We start from the raw sequence: 24,811 nt of genomic DNA, 5'->3' as shown, positions 1-24,811 counted from the left end.
TAAATTTGGTTATGTATTCCGTTAATATTTAAAGTCATATAGTTCAGCGTAGCCATTTTATACTTTGTTTATCTTCCCTTTCCGCTTCTCCATCATTACCTTTCCTTCTTATCCATTTCTGCTTTCTTGTTTTGAACACTTTATAAGACAACATTTCTAAAACATCAAACATTTTCCTTATTCTCCTATTTAAAACTTCTTTAACCCCATTCTCCCCTCCCCCTCCTGAGTTGTCCTTTATCCCTTGTCGGACAACCACATCTCCCCTCTCCATTTGGATTTGCGAATTCACTCGCAAACGTCAGCTGATTTTGCAGTGACCGTAACTCCTCCCCACCCAGCCCCCCCAGAAAAGATTTCAATTTTCATATGTAACAAAGGTCACTCTTTTAATTCCCTCCTTATTCCCTCAATTCCATTTCCCTCCCTTATTAATTCTTGTCTGTACTCTATATATTTTCCTCTAAATACGGACACATTCATGTATGCACACTATATATATATATACACACATATACCCCTTTACACACATACATATAGTTCGTGGTCATTTTTACTCTCATTACATGTCTTCATCTCTCTGCTTGTTTTGTAGTTGTTCTGCAAATTTTCGTGCTTCCTCTGGATCCGAGAATAGTCTGTTATGTTGCCCTGGAATAATTATTTTAAGTACCGCTGGGTACTTTAACATAAATTTATATCCTTTTTTCCATAAGATCGTTTTCGCTGCATTGAACTCCTTCCTCTTCTTCAGGAGTTCAAAACTTATGTCTGGATAGAAAAAAAATTTTTGACCTTTATATTCCAGTGGCTTTTTGTCCTCTCTTACTTTCTTCATTGCTTTCTGCAATATATTTTCTCTTGTTGTATATCTTAAGAATTTTACTAAAATGGATCTTGGTTTTTGCTGCGGTTGTGGTTTCGGGGCTAAAGTTCTATATGCCCTCTCTATTTCCATTTCTTCCTGTAATTCTGGTCTTCCCAGGACCCTGGGGATCCAATCTTTTATAAATTCTCTCATATTCTTGCCTTCTTCATCTTCCTTAAGGCCCACTATCTTTATATTATTTCTTCTATTATAGTTTTCTATTATATCTATCTTCTGAGCTAACAGCTCATGTGCCTCTTTAACTTTTTTATTAGATTCTTCTAATTTCTCTTTTAAGTCCTCTACTTCCATTTCTACGATTATTTCTCGTTCTTCCATATTTTCCACTCTTTTTCCTATCTCTGATATGACCATTTCTATTTTATTCAATTTTTCTTCTGCATTCTTAATTCTTTTTATCTCATCAAATTCTTGTAATTGCCATTCTTTCACTGATTCCATATATTCTTTAAAAAAGATACATCCATTGTCTTGCTTTTCTCTTCTTCTTCCACTTCTTTCTGTTCTTCTTCTTCTTCCTCTGGGTTGACCATCTGTTGTTTCCTTGTTTTCTTTTTACCCTCTTCTTTCTTGTTGCCGTTATTGTCTGTGTTCTGCACCTGCTGCTGTGCTGCAGGTGTCTCTCTCAGCTGTCAAGATCGACTCCGCAGCTGTTCCCCCCTCCCGTCAGTGTGGTTTTTTTCATGCGCGTCGCGCATGCGCGGTTGCGCACTTTTACTCGGCTCTGCAAGCCATTTTTGTAGTCCCGGGCCCGGGACCTCCACTGACCTGAGGGAGCGGGCTTCTCTCTCCGCGGCGGGCCTCTTCGGACAGGTAAGGCCTTCACCTTCTTCTTCCGACATCTTTCCTTCTTCTTTTCTTCCTGTTGTTTTTGGTTTTTCTTTCTTCGCTGCCATTTTCTTCACACTTTTACTTTCACTTTGTTTTGGTTTTTAAGTTTGTGCCTTTGTTTTTTCTCCATCTTTTTTTAAACTTTTCTGGAGAGGGCTGGAGTTCCCCGACCGGCCACTACTCCATCACGTGACTCCTCCCGAATACAGCTGTTCATATAAAAATCCCTCCATCACTGCCCTCTCCCAGTGCTGACCTCTGAACATTTGGCATTACCTCCCTCATTAAGATGGGATGTCCTTCCTGTATTCACTAAGTCCAGCATATCAACTAACTCTTAAATATTTTGCACAGCTCAGGGCTCCTCTATATATAAACTATTATACAAGATTATTCATTTTCTTTTTTTTGTGGAAATGGAATTCCACCCAAAAAGGCCTCTCTTTGGAACGTGACCGAGTCGAGTATAAGAAAATTCAAATCTTCTCGCCACATCTAAAACACTGATCAGATAAGCCTGACTTTAAATTAATTTCTGTGGCTTGAGGTATAATTGATGCAAAAAATTGTATTCCACTAAAGATTATTCATTTTTCAATACAACATTAAGTTTAAAGAAACGCTCAACTCAGAAACCGTTCCTGTGAAAATCAGTCACCATAAATAACTAGTCCGTTTAAGGTTGGTTTAGATTGGAACTCGCTTATCTATTGTCAGTGAAAAAGTGACTACAGTTTAAGGCACGTATCCACGGCAGTCTGTGAAGACCACAATTGCCTGCCCAATTTTCCTCCTGTTCTTGCTCACCGTTTTATTTTCCTCCTGGCCAATTACACAAGAATGTCATCGCTTCCCCGGGCATCTTGAAGAATCTCTGTTCTCCATAAAGGAGTACGACCCTCAGCGTTGCTGGGTGAAGCAAGGAAAATGGGATATTCTTAGACCTTCTTTACCTGGTCAAACACCCTCCTCTGCTTCATGAGACCTGCACTTGGTTGGGAAAAAAATAACACTGGCCTGTTGTCATACGTAATGGGGCCCTTGTTCTCCCTCACTTACCTCGTGGCAGTGCGTGGATAATCTCACAGACGTATCAGGATGTGTCTTGGTCTCTGATCTTCAGTCATGCCAGGCAGAGACTTGAATTCTCATTCCAGAATGTCTGGGATCCAGCCTTATAAAATTCGACAGGATTCTTTCCCTCCCAGCCTTCCCTCAGGTTAATGATGCAAACATTATTATACCTCCTGTGATTTTCTTGCTGGTTCACTTTTCTCAACAGAAAGTCATTTTTCTTCCTTAGCATCTCAAGGGAGGAGTCCACCTCTATAATTTGGTCCTATACAGTCCTGACACGCTCCTCCGCAGCGGCCACCTGGGAGGTCAACTGGCTGAACATGACTGGTTAATCTCCTCTGCTTTGGCCTCTAATTTATTAGGAGAGGGGTTTGTTACTTCTTTGAATCACTTTGGAGGAGGATGTGTAAACCACGCCCCCCCCCCCCCCCTTCAGTGGTGGCTCTGAACTGGCCCCGTTCCAGTGACTCTACAGATCTCAAGGCTTTTGTGGCTGCCATCTTGCCATTTTGCTGACGTCCCATTTCTTAGCTGTATTCTGCTATCAAGGCTAAATTCTGGTCAGTAACTATTTCTTTGTTTAGTTCTTCGTTTCTTCCTTATGCTCTAGCAATGTAGCTACTTTAAAGGTGATTTGAATGGTTTGAAAGTGCCATCATCTTGCCATTTTGCCAAAGTCCCGCTGCTGGGATGAATTTCACTATTAAGGTTAAATTCTGGTCAGTAACTATATTTCTTATTTTTAAAATATTTTTATTAACTTGATAGAGAAATATTACATGTATTGTTCTGATATTAATTAATTATGTAGCTCTTATATATAATACAGATTATGAGCCCACATGTTAATTATACATTCTCGCCAAAAGTGAAATATTCTGATGGGAATTTCACCTTGTTTTCTAATACTGAGATATACATTGTGATTATCTAAATAGACCAATAAAAAACCCCAAAAAGAACAAAAGAGGAAAGAAAAAAAAACCATACTAATCTACCCCCCCTCCCACTAGACACGGTCACCAGCAAATAATTTGTAAAGAATCGAGTATCGTCTCTCGGACATCGGATACGATACCCCAGAGCACCCCTGCCTAAGTCATCAAATTATGATCATTGTCCATGAATGGGGTCCAAATCTTGTCAAATTCAACCTTGATCTCTTTAACGTTCAATCTAATTTTTCTCAAACTCAAGCAAGACGACATCCTGTACTCGTTACATATGAGCTGGTGCTCTGCTGTCTTTCCATCTGATCCAAGTTGTCCGTCTGGCAAAAGCCACTATTCTTTTTTGAGTTGAATTCAAGGAAATCCCCTCTTCTAGAGAATAACCAAACAAAGCAATAAAAGGACTCGGTTCCTAAGAATCTGTGATCGAGTTTTAAAGAATTGTTCCTGAGAGTCTTGTAGTTCTGGACACTCCAGAACATATGAATCAGGAGGCCTCAAAAACTTTTACATTTGTCTCACAGTGGATCAATGTCAGGATAAAACAAGATCATATGTATTCTATGTCCATCTTTAAATTGTATTAAACAATGTTGTGGACGGAATGAAGTTTTATGGATCATATCAAGCATGTTATCCCAACTTTCATCTGAAATTCCTGCATTCAAGTTATGTTCCCATTCATTCTTGATTCCCAGCCCTGATCATATTTCTTAGGTCCATCGAATTACTATAAATAATTCCTACCGATCCACCATGAGAAAACCTTAAATCAAAAAATAAATCAAGAACATTGGTATTGGGAATTCAAGGAAAATTAGAGAATTTAGACGGAACAAAATGCTGATTTTGTAATATCTAAAAAAATGACTCTTGGGGAGGTTGAATTTAACTGCTAATTGTTTAAATGAAGCAAAATTGCCTCAAATACATAAATCCTTCAAACTTTTTATTCCCAATCCAACCCATTCCTTAAAACCTGCATCCAAGATAAAAGGTTGAAAAAGATCATTCTTTATCATAGGATTGTCTGTACATTTTGAAAAGGATAAGACTAAAACTGCCAACAGAACTAAATGTTTTGAAAAACTCCGTTCCATTTTTACCCAAGGGGTTGATCACCTGAAATATCAAAATGTAATAGCAATTATACATTTCATCTATTAACTGCTCAATAATAAAATCTAAAATTGGGTAGAGATAAGCCCCCATTCCTTTTGGGCCTTTGAAGATAGGCCTTGTTTATATGGGGTTGTTTACCTTGCCATATATATGAAGAAATAATCGAATCCAATGAATTAAAATAAGTTTTAGGAATGGAAATTGGTAAAGATTAAAATATATACAAAAAAGTGAGGTAAAATGTTCATTTTAATTACATTAATAAATCAAATCCTTGTCATGCACAAGGGTGAGTAACTATATTTCTTTTCCTGGTTCTTTGTTTCTTCCTCTTGCTCTAGTTGTTCAGCTAGTTTAAAGACAAATTTAAGTGTTTTTAACTGTTTTGCCGACGTCCCGTTGCTGAGATGGATTCCACTAGTAAGGTTAAATTCTGGTCAGTAACTGTATTCCTTTGATTTCATTTCTCTCTCTTGCTCTAGATGTTCAGCTAGTTTAAAGGAAATTTTGAGCGTCTTTTTTATGGTGTTTAACTGAATTCTTCTGAGGAACGCCTGGGCTCACATCCTCCTATTTCCACTGCATCGTGTGATGCCTGCCTGCCCCTCTTCTGTGTGCCCATGGAGAAGGAGCACTCAGTGCTCACGGGCAGTGTGGAGGGTCTCCGGGAATGCCTGGTCCCCCCCAAAGGGATTGACAGTATCGACGGAGGAAATCATGTTCCAATTTGTAATGTATGTTTTGTGTGAATCACCTGAATTGTCGACTAATGTAGAACCTGTAACTTAAGTCGATGACAAATAAGGGGGCAGTATTGATTTACCACAAAAAAGGCAATAAAAGGGGCAGTACTCAGGGAGCTCTCCACCACGGGAGGGGCAGTACAGAGGGAGCTCCCCACTGTGGGAGGGGCAGTACAGAGGGAGCTCTCCACTGTGGGGGGGCAGTTCTGATAGAACTCCTCTCTGTGGTAGGGATGGTACTGAGGGAGCTCCCCACTGTGGGAGGGGCAGTACTGAGGGAGTTCCCCACCATGAGAGGGGCGATACTGAGGTAGTTCTCCACTGTGGGAGGGGCAGTACTGATAGAACTCCCCTCTGTGGTAGGGGCAGTACTGAGGGAGCTCGTTATCGTGGGAAGGGCAGTACTGAGGTAGCTCCCCACCATGGGAGGGACAGTACTGAGGGAGCTCCCCATTGTAGGAGGAACAGCACTGAGGGAGCTCTCCACTGCAGAAGGGGCAATACTGAGGGAGCTCTCCACCGAGGGAGAGACAATTCTGAGGGAGCTCCCCAATGTAGGAGGAACAGTACTGAGGGAACTCTCCACTGCAGGAGTGGCAGTACTGAGGGAGCTCCCACCATGGGAGGGGCAGTACTGAGGGAGCTCTACCATGGGGCAGTACTGAAGGAGCTCCCCAATGTAGGAGGTACAGTACTGCAGGAGTGGCAGTACTGAGGGAGCTCTCCACCTTGGGAGGGACAGTACTGAGGGAGCTCCCCACTGTAGGAGTGGCAGTACTGAGGGAGCTCTCCACCATGAGAGGAGCAATACTGAGGGAGCTCCCCACTATAGGAGCAGATATACTGCTTGTTGTACCATGTCTGGTATATCTCACCGGTCTACGCACACAACCTTGACGAAGGGCTCAGGCCCAATATATTGGTTACCCTTTCCTTACTATGGACTCCGAGTTACTCCAGTATGTTGGTATGTGGCAATCTATCACTGCTTATAAGTACACATGACAATAAAACACAATGCTGGAGAAACTCAGCAGGTCAGTGTACTTTATAGAGCAAAGTTAAAGATACACGACCAATGTTTTGGGTCAAGCCTGAACCCAGCGCCTTCCTATATTGTACTCATACCTTGATGAAGGGCTCAAACCCAAAATGTTGGTTCTGTATCGTTATCTTTGCTCTATAAAGGACTGTGTATGACCTGCTGAGTTTCTCCAGTGTCGTGTTTTTACTTCAACCACGGTGTTCGCAGGCTTTTGTGTTTTATATACGTGACAATAAACTCCAACAGCCCCGCATACATGTACATATGACCAATTTCATGAACTCTTCCTTGCTCTGAAAGCTATATAAACACCCCTCAGCTTGTGATGAGGTCTGCAGGAATTGAGAAGAAATGATAAAACAGCGATTCAATTGTAAATATTTAATAAAACTTTCCTATTCAGCAGTCATTACTTTGCAAAATTAATGGACATCATCGCACTGAGCAGCTGATTTGTAAATCATAAAATGAGTTCATTCAATGGGTACAGCACCTCCAGCCAGTCAATACTGGTGATCAAAGATAATGCTTATATTTGCACTCACCGATACACAGACACACTCAGGGCAGCAGCAACACAGATACTGAGTAAAGCTCCCTCTGTGCTCTCCTGTCACACACCCACAGGAACAGATGAGTCATGCTGTCAAAGTTCCCTCTGCACTGTCCTGCCACACACTCCCAAATCAGACCTGGTGAGTTAGATACAGAGTGAAACTCCCTCCACATTATTCCACCACACACTCCCAGGGTCAGACCCAGAGTGAAGCTCCCTCCACAACATCCCATCACACACTCCATGGGTCAGACCCAGAGTGAAGCTCCCTCCACACTGTCCCATCACACACTCCCAGGGTCAGACCCAGAGTTAAGCTCCCTCCACAACATCCCATCACACACTCCATGGGTCAGACCCAGAGTGAAGCTCCCTCCACACTGTCCCATCACACACTCCATGGGTCAGACCCAGAGTGAAGCTCCCTCCACACAGCCCCATCACACACTCCCGAGGTCAGACCCAGAGTGAAGCTTCCCCAACTTCGTCGGGTCACACTCTCCCAGGATAAAGTCACGTGTGTATGACACCATCTGCAAAAGGGAACTTCCTGTCACCCTGGTATCATCTCTCCATTGGTGATTGGTTCCAGAGGAATCCCCACTGGATGAGACAATTCCTGCTTGGGCTGGCCCAGGAGCTGCGAGTCCAGAGTCCCTGACTGATGGAACACAAATCTAACATTCCCATAAACGGCGCAGTATCTGAAACTCCATCTCCATCGGATCGAGTTGGAGAGCTTGTCTCTGAGAGTGATGGGAGGAGGGGGGAGCTGGAGTTGAGACCACTGCACAATTATTTAAAGAGTTTTTGCGCATCAGATCCACACTGATACTGTCTGTAATATTCAAGTCTAAACAATTTATTACCACAACTGAGAGGTCTGGGCAGATTCAGTCAAAGTGTTCCAAGTCGCAAAGGAGAACCTGTTTCCAGAGCAGAAGATTCGGTGAGACGGGTCCTGGACCAGTGAGAGATGAGGAGATGTTTCTTGACGCAGTGGGTTGATGTGGTCAGGAACTGTCTGCCTGCGAGGGGTATTTACTCAGTACCCTCACAGGGACTGGATAAGGACTCGATGGCGAGAAATTGGGTGCAACAAGGGGGTGGGTGGTTCTGACACAGATTTGGCACAGACTCCATGCATTGGACGACCTCTTTCCCTGCAGTACCTGTCTTCGTGTTGGATTGGATTTGGGTTCTCCTGTGTCTCATGGAGGCCATCGCCTCCCAGTGGAGTGTGGCCTCATCAAGGGGTCCAGCTCAGACACAGCCAGTCACTCAGTGTCCCAGGGGTGGGTTGCAAACACAGAAGGCATTTCCCAGCCTGTGTCCTTGCTCCTGATCTGACCCCAGTGAACCTCTGCAGGAAAGCCAGGAGTATGTTTTGCATGGTGCTTGGATCATTGATAGCTGAAAGACACTGCTGCCCAAAGGCAATGTAGGGGAAGGCCAGGTGAGAGTGGTCTGTCAGAAGCAGTGTGAGGGGAAGAGGTGGTGGGAAAATCCAGCAGACCCTTCTCAGCCACACACACAAACCGTAACCTGCCCCCCCCCCCCACACTGGGACACAATTTCCAATGAATCCATGCTGCTCCAAGGGCAGGGTTGGAAAAAAGGGCAAGTCCGATCCAGGGCAGGGTTGGAGCATTTGGTAGGAGGTCTGGGGCAGTCAATGACCCATCATTTTGATTCATGTTCACCTTTCTACACTCAGTAACTCCCCTCCAGACCCCACACTGGTCCCTGCTGCCCTAGCACAGTCACCGTCCCTCCTCCTAATGGACTCGGGCCAGAAGAAAACGCCCCATTCCTTCTCTGTAACAATGCCAGTGTTGGGCAGGAGGGGCACTGGGGCACTCTGCACCCTGCAGGGAAGGCCATGGGCAGCAGAGCACAGCTACAGGTTCTGGAAGACGTCAAACCTTTCAATAGTCAACGGAGGCCCAGGGAAACTTCTCCAATCACCAACCGTGGGCCTCAAGGAGGTGGTGCAGGGATGGAACGTGGTAAGGCCACTGGGTCAGTCCTGTGACATTCCTTAAACCTGAGCAAGGGAACAAACCAATGGAGAGTGAGAGTGGAGCCCTGGAGAGGTGGAAGGAAGAGTTAATGTGTAACCGAACTATACCATTATGTGACCAATCCCCCCCCCCCACCAGTGGGAGTCAGTATGTGCGCCATCCCCAGTGAGGATCAGTGTGTGTGGGACCCGTCTCCCCAGTGAGGGTCAGTCTGTGAGCCCCTTCCCCCCAGTGGTCAATGTGTGTGGGATCCATCCCCCAGAAGGGTCAGTGTGTGTGAGTCCCATCCCACAGTGAGGGTCAGTGTGTGTGGGTCCCATCCCACAGTGAGGGTCAGTGTGTGTGGGACCCATCCCCCAGGGAGGGTCAGTGTGTGTGGGACCCGTCTCCCCAGGGAGGGTCAGTGTGTGTGGGACCCATCCTCCAGTGAGGGTCAGTCTGTGAGCCCCATCCCCCCAGTGGTCAATGTGTGTGGGATACGTCCCCCAGAAGGGTCAGTGTGTGTGGGTCCCATCCCACAGTGAGGGTCAGTGTGTGTGGGACCCATCCCCTAGGGAGGGTCAGTGTGTGTGGGACCCATCCCCCAGTGAGGGTCAGTGTGTGTGGGACCCGTCCCCCAGTGAGGTGAGAAGTGATTGGAATATTTAAAAGGCTCGTCTACCTGAGAAGGCACTTCAGGTTCAGAGTCCCAGCGATCACCGTCAGGAACCTCTCCGCTTGCCTCCTCTGTCCAACCTCCAAGTGGGAGCTGCGAATGGGCTGCCAGTGTTTCAGGTGAACCTAACCGAGGCACTGAGAGCAGACAATGACATGGATCAGCAGGCATCGCAAACTCCAATCTCACACCCACTCAAACCATCCTCCCTGCCCCCATCAATCTCTGCTCAATCTCTTGCTTCAAGTGAACAACCCCAGCCCACCACCCTCCTGCTGTCCATCGAGGACCTGGCCACACTAATGCTGGAGGAACTCAGTAGGACAGACAGCCTCCATGGATACGCAATGTTTCAAGCTGAAACCCGTCATCAGGAATAGGAAGAAATGGACAGATGGCTGATTAACAGGGTGGAGGGGAGGGGGAGGAGCACGGGTCTGCAGGAGATGGGTGATTACAGGTGGGAAAAAGCAGGGAGCCCTCTATCCCTCACCTTCTACACTCCAGCAACTCAAGCGCTTGTCTGGGTACTTTACAAATGTGAGAGTCTCCACTGTGACCACCTCCTCAGCCAGAGCGCTCTGTATTTAAGGCAAGGTTGAATAGATTTTTACAATGTGGGAATTATGATATATGGGAAAAGGGCAGGGAGGTGGAGATCAGCCACGATCATATTGAATGGCAGAGCAGGCTTGACGTCCTGCTCCTATTTCTTGTGTTCAGATGTAGATTGAGTGACCTATGCTCAGATGTAGATTGAGTGACCTATGCTCTGTGGGTTGCAGCTGGAACTCTTGGTAGCTGACCACTTCAATTCCTCTCCCCCTTCCCATACTGATCTGTCCTCAATCTAACCCTAAACCTGAGGAACAACAATTCACTGACACCTGCTGGCACAAACATTGACCTTTCTAACTCGATGGAACCCCACCTTCATCTGTTTCCATCCCGACTTTACCTGCTCCCATTGTTACCTTTCTCCCCATCTTCCTGGGGTCTCTCCCCTTACCACTTCTCCTCTCCCACCTGTTGTCCAATTACATCATCTCTTTGCCCCTCTCATTTATTCCCACTCCCTCCATTTTCCCCTTTGATGTGCTAGATACCACCTCTTCCGATTTCAGTCTCAATAAAGTGCCCTGACCAGAAATGTTGACTGACCATTTCCCTCCACGGATGCTGCCTGACACACTCAGTTTCTCCAGCAATGGAATTCCAGCCTCTGCTAGGTTTGTGTCGGTCTTCATCTTGCTGGATCTCCCCTACATCCTGCCTGCCCATGTCCTGCCACACCACATGACCCACCTCTGGCCTGCCCTCTCTGCTGAATTTCCCAGCCACTCCTTCCTCCCACTCTGGGCCTGACCCCGGCTTTGTCTGAACTACATCCTCTGCTCTTGCTCAGTTTAGTCCTGAGACATGTTGGTGGTCTGGCCCTTGGTATGGTGAGATAGAACCATAGAACACTACAGCACTTCTTGTCTGTGCCAAACCATTTTGTGGCGAGGTACCTGGAGCAGTGGACTGCTCAGTAATTGAGCTGGGGATTTCGGACACGGACCTCATCTGTTGCGGCTGAACTGTCTGCTGGTGGAGCTGCGGGAGAGAAGCAGAAGGAGGATTCAAACACTGTCACAAGAAAGGCCACTGTTACCCCCACTAGTGGTGCACTGCCATCCATTCACCCCCCCCCCACCTCCGGTGTTGTCTCCCCACCAAATCCTCCTGTTGCTGCCCCAAACCCTTCCCTCTCTGCCCCTTACCACAACCTCAATCTCCGCCTCCCTGGACTAACTCGGCAGCACGGTAAGCGTGGCAGTCACCGCAGCACTGTTACATCACCAGTGGCCGGAGTTCAAATCCAGCACCGTTTGTAAGGAGTTTGTACATTCTCCCCATGGGCTTCCTCCCACCCTCCCTTCAAAATGAGTTGTAGGTTAATTGGGTGGCCCTGGCTCGTGGGCCCAAGGGGCCAGTTCCCATGCTAATTGTCCCATGCTAAAACTCCCCCTCTTGTTTTCCTATAGTACCACCAGCTTCTTTCCTTTCTATAAATTCCAGCAGCAAGAAAAGGCTTAAAAAGAATATTTTTTAAGGGAAAATACTAGAGTCTGTTAAAGAAATTGTTTTCTTTTAGTAGCAAAGGTGCAAGACATGAGAAGCAAGGCCGCTTTGCTCTTGAAACTCATGCTGGACGTTTTGCTGAAGTCTGCAGATTACAGGTCATGTGAATAGTCATGAACAGGTTTAGAATGGAAAGCTAAACCATATAAAAAGGGGTGTTCCCATCTGCCTATGGGCTTTCTTGCAGAAAGACCCTGTTGAAAGTAACAACAGGTCTTCTCACGTTACAGAGCACCTCCTTTACAAAGTGAATAAAGTTGAGTTATCACACACTTTATATTTAAGTTTAACAGCCGTCTACAGTTTATTTTTGCACTACTAATTATTGGTAATTCTGCCATGACCGCAGGAAAAAGGAATCTCAGGGTTGTATGTGATCTCATATATGTACTCTGACAATAAATCTGAAATCTGACTATTGCTGGGGAAGGTGGTTGCGTTACAGCTTTGAGCTGAGGTCACGTCTTAAACTGTTTGAACAGAAGAAACTCCTCCGTTCCTCATAACGCTTCAGTCCAGTGTCAGCAAGTTCTTGCAGCGTCACATTGGAACACCAAACAGCTCAGGAACAGTCTCTTCAGCCCATCTTGTACTTGTTGACCATGACATCCCTCAAAAGCAATTTGCCTGCTCATGGTCCGTAGCCCTCCATTCCCAGCCTGTTCCTGCGTCTGCAGGCACCCAACACCCTTAGTAAAAAAAATACTTTGCAAATTACTTTTGAATTTCTTCTCCTTCAATGTAAACTTATGCTTTCCAGTACTTGACATTTCTATCCTGGGAATATCACCCTAACAATGCCTCTCATTATTTGATAAACTGTTTCAAGCCTCCAACACTCCAGAGAGGTCCAACCTCTCCTCACAGCTCATACCTTCCAGTCCAGGAAACAACCCGGTGAACCGCTTCTGCACCCTCTCCAAAGCCTCCTCCCCATCCGTTCCTGTCATGCAGTGACCTGAACTCCACATGTGGCCTGACCAAGGTTTGCACATGTGCAACACCCAACTTAAACACTCAAAGCCCCAACTGGTGAAGGCAAATACAAGATCATAAGACATAGGAGCAGGAATAGGACATTCAGCCCATCGAGTCTGCACCACCATTCAATCATGAGCTGATCCATTCTCCCCACTGCCCAGTCTTCTCCCTAGAACCTTTGATGCCCTGGCTAATCAAGAACCTATCACTCTCTGGCTTAAGTAAACCAATGACCTGGACTCCACAACTGCCTGTGGCAACAAATTCCACAGATTTATCAACTTCTGGCTGAAGAAACTCCTCCGTACCTGTTCTATGTGGATGCCCTTCAATCCTGAAGTTGTGCCCTCTTGTCCCAGACTCTCCCACCGTGGGAAACAACCTTTCTACATCTATTCTGTCCATGCCTACAACATTCAAAATGTTTCATTGAGATTCCCCTCATTCTCCTAAATTCCAAGGGGTACAGGCCAAGAGCTGTCAAACGCTCCTCATATGATAACCTTTTCATTCCTGGAATCATCTTTGTGAACCTCCCGTCAGCAGATCCTTTCTTAAATGAGGAGCCCAAAACTGCCCACAATCCTCCAAGTAGGGCCTCACTAGGGCCTTATAAACCCCAACATCACATCCCTGCTCTTATCTTCTATTCCCCTTGAAATGAAAACCAGCCTCGCATTTGCCTTCTTCACCACTGACTCAACCTGCAGGTTTACCTTCAGGCTCCTGCACGAGTCTGCCTGTTTATTTTTTTTCGACCAAATTGCATTGGTAGAAAACTTTTTGACATTATCAGAATCAGAATTCATTGTCATCAACGATTCATGAAATTCGGTGTTTTGCAGCAACTTCATTAGGAGAAAACGTTCATATTTTAAAGTAAGGTAGTGTTTTTGATTAGTCAGGAATCTCTTGGCAGTGGGGAAGAACCTGTCCTTGTGCCGCTGGGTGCTCATCTTCAGGCTCCTGTACCTGTTTCCCAATGGCAGCAGAGTGAAGAGGGCACAGGTGGTAGGGTCTTTGAGGATAGAGGCTGCTTTTTTAAGACTCTGCCTGATGTAGGTGTCCTCGATGGGGTGAAGTCTGGTGCCTGTGATGTCACAGGCCGAGTTAACAACCCTCCAGAGTGTCCTGAGAGTTAGCTCCTCCATACCAGGCAATAATGCAACCAGCCAGAATGGTCTCTACATTATACTTGGAGAAGCTTTCGAGAGTCTTCAGTGACATACTGAACCATCTCAGAAATCTCACGAAGTACGGCCACTGGTGAGGCTTCTTTGTGAATGCATCAAGATGGAGGGTCCAGGACAGATCCTCAGAGATGTTGACACCCAGGAATTTGAAGTTCTTGACCCTCTCCACTACTGAGCCCTCAATGAGGACTGGGTCATGTTCCCCTGACTTCCTCCAAAAGTCCACATTATATTTAATTTGCTGCTTCTCTGCCCATTCTCCTAATCTGTCCAAGTCCTTCTGCAGCCTCCGCTTCCTCAATACTACTTGCTCCTCAACCAACATTCGTGCCACTCAATGTACTGGTGTTGTCACTCACAGAGCAATGGACTTGTATGTGAACATCCCTCTGCATAATCATTGCTCCCAAGGGTCCTGCCAATTACTGAATAGTGTCCCCTTACATTCAACCTCCGACAACGGCAGAGCCAGGTAACGTTCTGACGTTCGCCAATGACACCAAAGTGGTTGGTGGAGTATCAAGTAATACAGGACAGGAACTCAAGGTCTAGTAGGATGGTGCCAAGGTTAAAGTGCAGTACTGAGGCAGTTCTATCACTGTGGGAGGGGAGGTACAGAGAGAGTTCTGTCACCGTGGGAGGGGAGGTGCGGAGGGAGTTCTGTCACTGTGGGAGGGGTGGTGCGGAGGGAGTTCTATCACCGTGGGAGGAGCGGTGTGGAGGGAGTTCTGTCACCGTGAGAGGGCTGGTGCGGAGGGAGTTCTGTCACCGTGGGAGGGGTGGTACGGAGGGAGTTCTGTCACTGTGGGAAGGGTGGTGCGTTGGGAGTTCTGTCACCGTGGGAGGAGTGGTGCGGAGGGAGTTCTGTCACCGTGGGAGGGGAGGTGCGGAGGGAGTTCTGTCACCGTGGGAGGAGTGGTGCGGAGGGAGTTCTGTCACCGTGGGAGGAGTGGTGCGGAGGGAGTTCTGTCACCGTGGGAGGGGTGGTACGGAGGGAGTTCTGTCACTGTGGGAAGGGTGGTGCGTTGGGAGTTCTGTCACCGTGGGAGGGGTGGTGCGGAGGGAGTTCTGTCACCGTGGGAGGGGAGGTGCGGAGGGAGTTCTGTCACCGTGGGAGGGGAGGTGCGGAGGGAGTTCTGTCACCGTGGGAGGGGAGGTGCGGAGGGAGTTCTGTCACCGTGGGAGGGGAGGTGCGGAGGGAGTTCTGTCACCGTGGGAGGGGAGGTGCGGAGGGAGTTCTGTCACCGTGGGAGGAGTGGTGCGGAGGGAGTTCTGTCACCGTGGGAATGCTGGTGCGGAGGGAGTTCTGTCACCGTGGGAGGGGTGGTGTGGAGGGAGTGTTTGAGATGGCACCACTGAGGGAACTAGATCAAACCCTCTGTGCACTATAAGTCATTACCTCATGCATGTAGATGGCGTGCAGACTCATTTCTGTGGAAGCAAAGTTAGCGAGAAGTTGTGATCTGCCAGAGCCAGCACTGTCTGTCATGCTGAAAACAAAGAGAAAGACAATGAACTGTCCAGCAACCGTAAACTAATCACACGTTCTAACGCTTCATTTTTTAGATAATTTCCCTGGATCTGTTCCGATATTATCACTGGAGCAGTGTGTGGTCAGTGAAGGGTTCCGACCCAAAAGGTCGACCATTTGTTTATCCCCCACCCCCACCCCCGACACTCCAGCAGAGTGCGCTTTGCTCCAGACCTCTCATCTGCAGAAATGCTAGAGGAATTCAGCAGGTCTTGCAGTGTCCATAGAAGGTAAAGATACACGACCAACGTTTTGGGCCTGAGCCCTTCTTCAGGATTTATGTTTAAAGCAGGCAGGCATCTGAATTAAAAGACCAGGGAGTAGGGAAGAATGTGAAGGTGTAAAGGTTCCATTATTATCACATAATACTACATTTGGAATGTAACATACATGAAATTCTCTAACTTTTGTCTATCTTAAGGCAAACAGAGAGTCACCACTTCGTTCAGTGCTCCTCGAATGGGCAGAGGGAAGAGTATAGACCAAAAGTCAAAAGATGTGATCTGGATATGATTAGGACAGGAGAGGATTGACTGAGGAGAGTGGGGGGGTGTTCTGTGAGAGCAGGGCTGGGGGAAGGGAGACAGAGAGAAAAGGGAAGAGGAAGAGAGAGAGAGAGAGAGAGAGAGAGAGAGAGAGAGAGAGAGAGAGAGAGAGAGAGAGTGCTTGAGGAAAGGAGACACAGGGAAAGATGGGGAGGGAGGCTAACTGGAGAAGGCAGTGCCATCTGGTTGGAGACTGCCCAGATGGAATATGAGGTGTTTTTCCTCCAATTAGTGGGTGATCTCAGTCATGGCCACACACGTCAGCAAGAGAATGGGGCAGGAGATTGAAATGGGGGGCCACTGGGAGATCTATGCTATTGTGGCGGACGGAGCCAAGGTGCTCAACGAAGCATTCTCCCAGTCTACGTCCGGTCTCTCCAATGTAGAGGAAACCACAGCGGGAGGACCGGATGCAGTAGATGACCCCCGCAGATTCACAAGTGAAGTGTTGCTTCACTTGGAAGGATTGTTTGGGACCCTGGATGGTGGTGAGGGAGGAGGTGTGGGCAGGTGGAGCATCTTCTGTGGTCACAGGGGTGGATGCCAAGAGGTGATTGGTGGGGAGGGAGACATGAAGGCGTACAGCACCGACCTCCAGCATGAAGGAAGGCGAAGCGAGGAGTAGAGGGTAAGATGTGTGGTCGTACAATCACAGCGTCTGCAGACAGAATTCTGCCTGTGTTCCATGGAATCACCCACCTCTCTTCAATGATGGTCCTGTCACTGCGGTACAGTGAACTCTCGGCACCATTCTCCAGCAGGAGGGTGTGGGACCTGGTCCGAGTTGGGTGATGAGAGAGGGGCAGCGAGGCCAGCACACTGGCAGCAGCGGAAGCTGTGCTGCAGGGCTGCACCAGGGCCCTGTCCCTACTGGTGAATGGCGAGCTGAGCAGGGCCGAGTGCGTCAGTACGCTCATGATCAGGTTCTCTGGCTGCAGGGAGAAGGGCACAGTGATCAATGCACACCCACAGGTCCTTCCCCTATACACGGGACTGACACGACGCTGACCTCCAGCATGTAGCACTGGCCCCTAGCACTGACATGATGCTAACCTCTGGCATGCAGCACCGACATAGCGCTGACCCCCAGCACCAATATAACACCAACCTCTGGCATGCAGCACTGACTCAACACTAACCTCTGGCACACAGCACCGATGTAGCACTGACCCCCGGCACTGACTTGACGCTGACTTCTGGCACACAGCACCAACACAGTGCTGATCCCAGGCACTGACACAATGCTAACCTCTCGCATGCAGCACCGACGCAATGTTGACCTCCAGCACACGGCACAGATGCAGTGCTGACTTCCAGCACGCAGTACCAACCTCACCACGTAGCGCCAACACAACGCTGACCCCTGCATACAGCACCGACCTCCAGCATTCAACACCGACTCCCAGCATGCGTCAACGACGCAACAATGTCCCCGGCACACAGCACTGACACAATACTGACCTACAGCATGCAGCACTGACCCCCGCCACACAGCACCAATGCAACACTAACCCCCCCAGGCACGCAGCACCAATGCAACACTAAACCCCAGGCACGCAGCACCAATACAACGCTGAACCGATGCAACATTGTCCCCCGTTATAACCATATAACCACTTACAGCACAGAACAGGCCAGTTCGGCCCTACTAGTCCATGCCGTAGCAAATCCCCACCCTCCTAGTCCCACTGACCAGCACCCGGTCCATACCCCTCTATTCCCCTCCTATCCATGTAACGATCCAGTCTTTCCTTAAATGTAACCAATGATCCCGCCTCGACCACGTCTGCCGGAAGCTCATTCCACATCCCCACCACCCTTTGCGTAAAGAAATTTCCCCTCATCTTCCCCTCATAATTTTCCCCCTTCAATCTTAAACCATGTCCTCTAGTTTGAATCTCCCCCTTTCTTAATTGAAAAAGCCTATCCACATTTACTGTCTGTCCCTTTTAAAATCTTAAACACCTCTATCAAGTCCCCTCTCAATCTTCTACGCTCCAGAGTAAAAAAGCCCCAGTCTGCACAACCTTTCCCTGTAACTCAGACCTTGAAATCCTGTTTTCTCTCACTCTTTAAAACTTATGGGGGTTGTAGACTAATTTGGACAGGCACAGGCTTGTGGGGGACGGGAGAACCTGTTACTGTGCAGCACATCTAAATTAAAAATTTCTGCTTGTACTTTGGAACTCTACAGCTGCGCCTCTTTATTCAGGCCCCTTCCAGGACTGAGACTCTGACAATCGCAGGCAGTACTGTGACACTTACAATGTTGGCAGACTCGTTGGAGAGCAGAGAGTTGCAGAGTGGCGTGTCGGAGAGGAGGTGCTGGGCAGGAGGCCCACAGGCCGCATCATACTGCACCTTCTCCTTCAGGTGGCTGATGAAGACCGAGCTGCCCTGCGGCGGGTGCCACTGAGGGTTGGTGATGGTAAAGTGCATGAGGGAGAGTTCCGTCTTCCCATTCTCTGCTTGCTGGTAAACCGAGGCCTCAGTCTGGCCTTCCGAGAGCCACTGTGGACAAGAGGAGACAATCAGCTCCAGAGGTAGATATGGCATCAATGGCAAGAGATGTTAACATGACAGGCTTATTGGGAGAGGCTTGGAAAAGCGAGACAGGGAGATTGCAAGGCCGGCATGTCCCTGTTGGAGCAAATGACAGTGCTGGCAGGATCTCCAAACCCTGCTTCACCAGGGATAGTGAGGCTCTGGTCAGGAAACGGGTGAGGCATGGGCAAGGTAGAGGCAGCTGGAATCTGGAAAGTTCTTTGAGGAGAATAAGATGTAGGAGTGCTTGTGAGAGAGAAATCAGGAGGGCAAAAAGAGGACAGGAGAAAGTTTTAAACATAGAACATTACAGCACTGATCAGGGCCTTTGGCCCTCAATGTGGTGGCAACCTACCAAATAAAACTAACTTGTTTAAAAAAGGTAACAGGGAGAATCCTGGGAATTATAGACTGGCGAGTCTTATGTCCTTGGTGAGAAAACTATTTGAGACAGCATTTGGAGGAGTCCAGTCAACTAAAGGATAGTCACCATGGCTTTGTCAAGGAAAGGTCGTACCTCAAGAGTGTAATTCAGATTTTTGAGGAGGTAACAGAAGAAATTGATGAGGGTTGGGCAGTAGATGTGGTCTATGTGGATCTTAGCAAAGCCTTTGACTCGGTCCCCAACGAGAGACTCATCCAGAAAGTCATGAGGCACCAGATCATGAGGCACCAGATCATGAGGCTGTGGGGATAAAAAATTGGCTTGCAGGTAGAAAGCAGAGAGTAGTAGTGGAAGGAAAGTATCTGCCTGGAGGTTGGTGACTAGTGGAGTGTCGCAGGGATCTGTTCTGGGACCCCTGCTCTTTGAGATTTTTATAAAGGACCTGGATGAAGAGACAGAAGATGGGTCAGGAAGTTTGCAGATAACACAAAAGTTGGAGGAGTTGTAGATGGAGCTGAAGTTTGTCAAAAGTTACAAGAGGATCTAGACAGGATGCAGAGTTGGGCAGAAAAGTGGCAGATGGAGTTCAATCCAGATACTGTCAATATTTTTGTAGTTATTTGTTTTTTGGAGCGCTTGTTCTTGTTCAGTTACTTGTAAATAGCACTATTCTTTGTACTCCAGTTAGATACTAGTTGTATTTCATTGCCTTTGCATTTGTACTTGGCACAATGACAATAAAGTTGAATCTAATCTAATTTAAAAAGTATGAGGTGATTCATTTTGGAAGGTCAAACAAGAAGGCTGAGTACAGGGTGAATGGTCGTTTACTTAACAGTGTGGAGCAGCAAAATGACCTTGGGGTCCAAATCTATAGACCTCTTAAGGATGCTACGAAAGTTGATAGGATAGTTATGAAGGCCTATGGGATGCTGGGCTTCATTAATAGGGGATTGAGTTCAGGAGTAGAGAGGTCATGTTACAAATCTACAAATCTCTGGTGAGACCCCACTTAGTATTGTTTTCAGTTTGGTCAACTCATTATAGGAAGGATGTGGAAGCCATGGAGAGGGTGCAGAGATTTACCAGGATGTTGCCTGGATTGGGAAACAAGTCTTATGAGGCAAGGTTAGCAGAGCTGGGACTTTTCACTTTGGAGTGTAGAAGGATGAGAGGAGACTTGATAGAGGTCTACAAGGTTATGAGAGGGATAGATAAGGTGGACAGCCGGCACCTGTTTCTCAGGGCAGAATCAGCAAACACCAGAGGACGTGTGTGCAAAGTGAAGTGAGGGAAGTTTAGGGGAGATGTCAAGGGTAAGTTTTTACACAGTGAGTTGTGGATGCCTGGAATGCCTTGCCAGGGATGGTGGTAGTGTTTGAAACATTGAGGTTATTTAAGAGACTCTGAAACAGGCACATAAATGGACGGTTACAGAATAGGGTGGATTGTTTTTTTCTTTGGTATGTATATAGGTCGGCATAACATCGAGGGCCAAAGGGCCTGTACTGTGCTGTCGTGTTCAATATTCTACCTCACATCACATTACTTAACTCCAAAACCAGCCCCACACAGGGATGGTCTCAAACCCACGCCCGACCCAGAGACCGTCTTCAAAACCACCCCTACACAGGGGCTGTCTCCAAACCCATGCCCGACCCAGGAACCATCTCCAAAACCACCCCCACCCAGGGACCATCTCCAAAACCACCCCCACCCAGTGACCGTCTCCAAAACCAGTTCCACTCAGGGACCGTCACCAAACCCACACCCGACCCAGGGACCATCCCCAAACCCATGCCTGACCCAGGGATTATCTCCAAATCCACCCCAAATCCAGGGACAGTCCAAAATCACGGCCAACTCAGGGACTGTCTCCAAATCCACGCCTGACCCAGGAACCATCCCAAAACCACCCCCAACCCAGGGACTGTCTCCAAAACCAAGGCCAACTGGGGGATGTGTCCAAACCCACGTCTGACCTAGGGACCGCTTCCAACCCAGGGACCATCTCTGAAAACCATTCCCTATCCAGGGAGCATCTCCAAATCTACCCCCAATCCAGGGTCCGCCTCCAAAACCACCACCAAACTAGGGATCATCTCCAAAGCCACCACCAAACTAGGGACCATCTCCAAAGCCATCCCCAACCCAAGGACTGTCTCCAAAGCCACCCAACCTTGGGACCATCTCTGAAAACCACCCAACCCAAGGACCATCTCCAAATCCACCCAAACCCAGGGATTGTCTCCAAATCCACCCAAACCCAGGGATTGTCTCCAAATCCACTCAACCCAGGGACTGTCTTCAAATCAACTCAACCTAGGGAATGTTTCCAAATCAATCTAACCCTGGGACCATTCATAAAAGCTGCCAAACCCCAGTTGAAACATTGAACTGTGCCAGCTAGATTTTTTTTTTATACACAGGCACCTCCATTCTGGTTAGCCACTCTCCAAGAATATTGGAGGCAGAGCTGCTGAGAGCAGCAGAGTTTAGTAGAGTGGGGGGTTAATTTGGGTCTGCACACTGTCCCACGCTGCACGCTCCATGTACCATTGGATTGCCATGCTTTCGGACATCCATTTGGGCAAAGGAGCAGATGTCCCCAACTCCGACCACTTCCACGGAGAAGTTCCGGAAGAAGTCAATGATCTCCAGGGACTTGGGACGCAAGGAAAAGATCAGCACAAACGGAGTGATGATGGGACTCAGCAACTCCTCCAGAATGAACACCTGAAAACACAGGATGGGCCATGGAAGGTCAGTTATACCCAGGATCATTAAGTGAGTCTAGCCCCACTCTTCATGCCTGCACACCCAGGTTCAAACTATAGAGCACTATAGCAAAGAAAACAAGCCCTTCAGCCCTTCTAGTCTGTCCAACTGACCTGCACTCAGTCCATAGCTCTCCATACCATGAACATGTCAAACTTTCCTTAAATCTCAAAATTGAGCCTGCATTCACCACTTCAGCTGGTTGGAGAGTCCTGCAGTGTGATTCCATAGGCAGCCCAGACCTCTTCTCAGGCCCCTCTCACCAAACACACCACGAGGCTACAAGGACGGGCACTCTGTCCGGAGCAAGGTAACAGGTCACCTGGAGAACTAGGCCTCGTTCACCAGCTGAGGTCCCAATGCACTGTGACTGTTTCCAATGTGTTGGCAAATGGGTCAAAGCTCCAGCCATCCCCATCAATGTGGGAATGAGGGAAGGGCTGGATTCATCTCCACCTGGCACAGAATGCAAATGAGTGTCTCCAAGGGGAGAGTAACAGATAGTGAGGAGGCACCACACTGCCACAGAGGCAGTACTGGGGGTGGGGGTCACATTGTGAGGGGTAGCGAGTACTAAGAGGGGTCACACTGTGGGAGGGGCAGTACTGGGGGTGGGTCACACTGTGAGAGGGGGAGTACTGAGAGGGGTCACACTGTGGGAGGGGCAGTACTGGGGGTGGGTCACACTGTGGGAGGGGCAGTACTGGGGGTGGGTCAGACATGGGAGGGGCAGTACTGGGGGTGGATCACACTGTGGGAGGGGGAGTACTGGAGGTGGGTCACACTGTGGGAGGGGGAGTTCTGAGAGGGGTCACACTGTGGGAGGGGCAGTACTGGGGGTGGGTCACACAGTGGGAGGGGCAGTACTGGGGGTGGGTCACACTGTGGGAGGGGGAGTACTGAGAGGGGTCAAACTGTGGGAGGGGCAGTACTATGGGTGGGTCATACTGTGGGAGGGGCAGTACTATGGGTGGGTCATACTGTGGGAGGGGCAGTACTGGGGGTGGGTCACACTGTGGGAGGGGGAGTACTGAGAGGGGTCAAACTGTGGGAGGGGCAGTACTGGTGGTGGGTCACACTGTGGGAGGGGCAGTGCAGGATCATGGTGAACTGGCTGAAATGGGATTTGAATGGAAAGGATTTGTTGGCGAGGTGTGGGAGAACTCGGGCAAACCTCTTGTTCAGAACAAGTCTGCTGCTTGTGAGTAAAGTTCTGCTGTCTCCAACTCCACAGTTCCAGCCATCAGCTGGCAGTTTGCCAGGGTGGATTAAACTCCACTGCACAACTACTATCTTCTGTCTAATTTCCTCATTGAAAGTTTAACATCGGTGACTCCACCGCTGGTTCATCACTGATTAGCTCAGTAGTGAGTTTTTAAAGGCATCTTGAACTCTTCACCTTCGAGGAGTTCGGGAGGATTTGGCAGATTGTCAAGGAGCCGGTTCACAAAACATCCGGGGATTTCTGTTCATCGCTCTTCTATCTCATTGTCTGGGTAAGGAACTCACATCTCAGACTCTCGTCTCTACGTGGGGAATACGGGATGCTCTGCAGAAGATTGAGTTATCACAACTTCAGTCAGGATGAGACTTGCTCTCTCCTGCTGTGGACGATTATTTTATACAGTAGTCTCATCTGTTTATTTTACGTAAATATGCCAGACCTGTCTTCCGTAAGACCTGGGCCCTACAGGAGTCGCGCTGGGCCAGCGACTTCAACGACCCCTGTGACCACAAATTCTTTCTCATCACTTGAAGATGGGAATGTGGTCGTGATACTTGTCCCCAACTATCACAGATGGAAAATGCACAGATGCAATGGTGGGGAGTGTTGGGACCCCGGGCGTTACAGCGAGTGTGAAAATGGAGGGGAAATCCGTGATTTGCCTACAAAATGTGAAGGCGGTTGGTCTAGTCATGAGTTGATTCACGGACTCACCAGCCGTCTGTCACCTCAGTGACTTGGTTGAGATCGTGTTTCACAGAGACTTGGAGTGTGCGAGGGTGCAGTCCCTGCTCGCGGGCTTGAAGGGGTTGCTCCTCAAGTTTTAGGTGGATTTCAGCCCCACGCTCCTGGGCTTTGGGCACCTGGTATGGAGAAGGGAGGGTCGGTCGAGGGTTGTCCTTATCGGTCTGGTAGTGGGCCTGGCTAAGATGGCAATGCATGGATCCAGGCAGCGGACAGTCGAGGGTTCAGCTCGGGCTCCGGAAATGGCTGGCCACCCCCCCAATCGTTTGATGGTATTGTTGGAGATAATCATATTTGAATTTGTAACTTTTTTTGTGTAATTAGCCTGAATTGTAGACAAATGCAGTACTTGTAATTTTTGGTGGTGAATAATAAAGTGGGGTATTGATTTACCGCCAAAAGGGCAAAAAATGGGCTGTGTTCTCAGGGTGATAATTACACTGCTGACTGCTGTCACTCAGATGAGACATTTAGATGACACTCATGTGAACTCATAACATCTCCCTGGTTCATGACCCCAATCAATCAGTGCCCACAATCCACTGTGACAGAGCATTCAAGTGTGATAAAGGGATCATCCTTCAACAGAGATTTAAATAGCTGGGAGAGAAACTTGGGATGTCTTGAGGATGGACACTAAAGAAATGCAAGACCTCCTCTCCCTTGCGCACCCCCCCCCACAGTAAACTCCGTCCTGTGCAGGACTTCCTCAAACTCACGTCCCCCCCCCAGTAAACTCCATCCTGTACAGGACCTCCTTTCCCCCATGCCCCTCCCCCCAGTAAACTCCATCCTATGCAGGACCTCCTCTCCCTCATGCCCCCCCCCCAGTAAAATCCATCCTATGCAGGACCTCCTGAACTGCATGC

The 24,811-nt window shown here is 48.2% G+C and overlaps 1 protein-coding gene across 8 annotated transcripts in view; it reads right to left on the bottom strand.

The window, feature by feature from the left end:
- Positions 1–7,023: 7,023 nt before the first annotated feature.
- The window catches only part of atg9b (autophagy related 9B), an 87,898-nt gene continuing 70,110 nt past the window's right edge, over positions 7,024–24,811 (bottom strand). For 6 of the 8 annotated variants that reach the window (XM_069922659.1, XM_069922662.1, XM_069922657.1 and 3 more), the window contains 7 exons: positions 21,752–21,931; positions 18,532–18,777; positions 16,966–17,198; positions 15,590–15,680; positions 11,404–11,488; positions 9,899–10,029; positions 7,024–9,260 (listed from right to left, as the gene is read on the bottom strand). In XM_069922659.1, coding sequence (XP_069778760.1) covers positions 9,255–9,260; positions 9,899–10,029; positions 11,404–11,488; positions 15,590–15,680; positions 16,966–17,198; positions 18,532–18,777; positions 21,752–21,931 — 972 coding nt within the window. In that variant the 3' untranslated portion in view covers positions 7,024–9,254. Of the gene's footprint in view, positions 9,261–9,898; positions 10,030–10,385; positions 10,474–11,403; positions 11,489–15,589; positions 15,681–16,965; positions 17,199–18,531; positions 18,778–21,751; positions 21,932–24,811 lie in introns of those variants that run through there. The other 2 variants (XR_011352607.1, XM_069922663.1) reach the window with 2 other exon arrangements.

Source organism: Narcine bancroftii, chromosome 2 (genome assembly GCF_036971445.1).
Source record: "Narcine bancroftii isolate sNarBan1 chromosome 2, sNarBan1.hap1, whole genome shotgun sequence".
NCBI lineage: Eukaryota > Metazoa > Chordata > Chondrichthyes > Torpediniformes > Narcinidae > Narcine > Narcine bancroftii.
The sequence above is the reverse complement of the archived record's forward strand: the minus strand, read 5'-3'. Positions and strand labels throughout refer to the sequence as shown.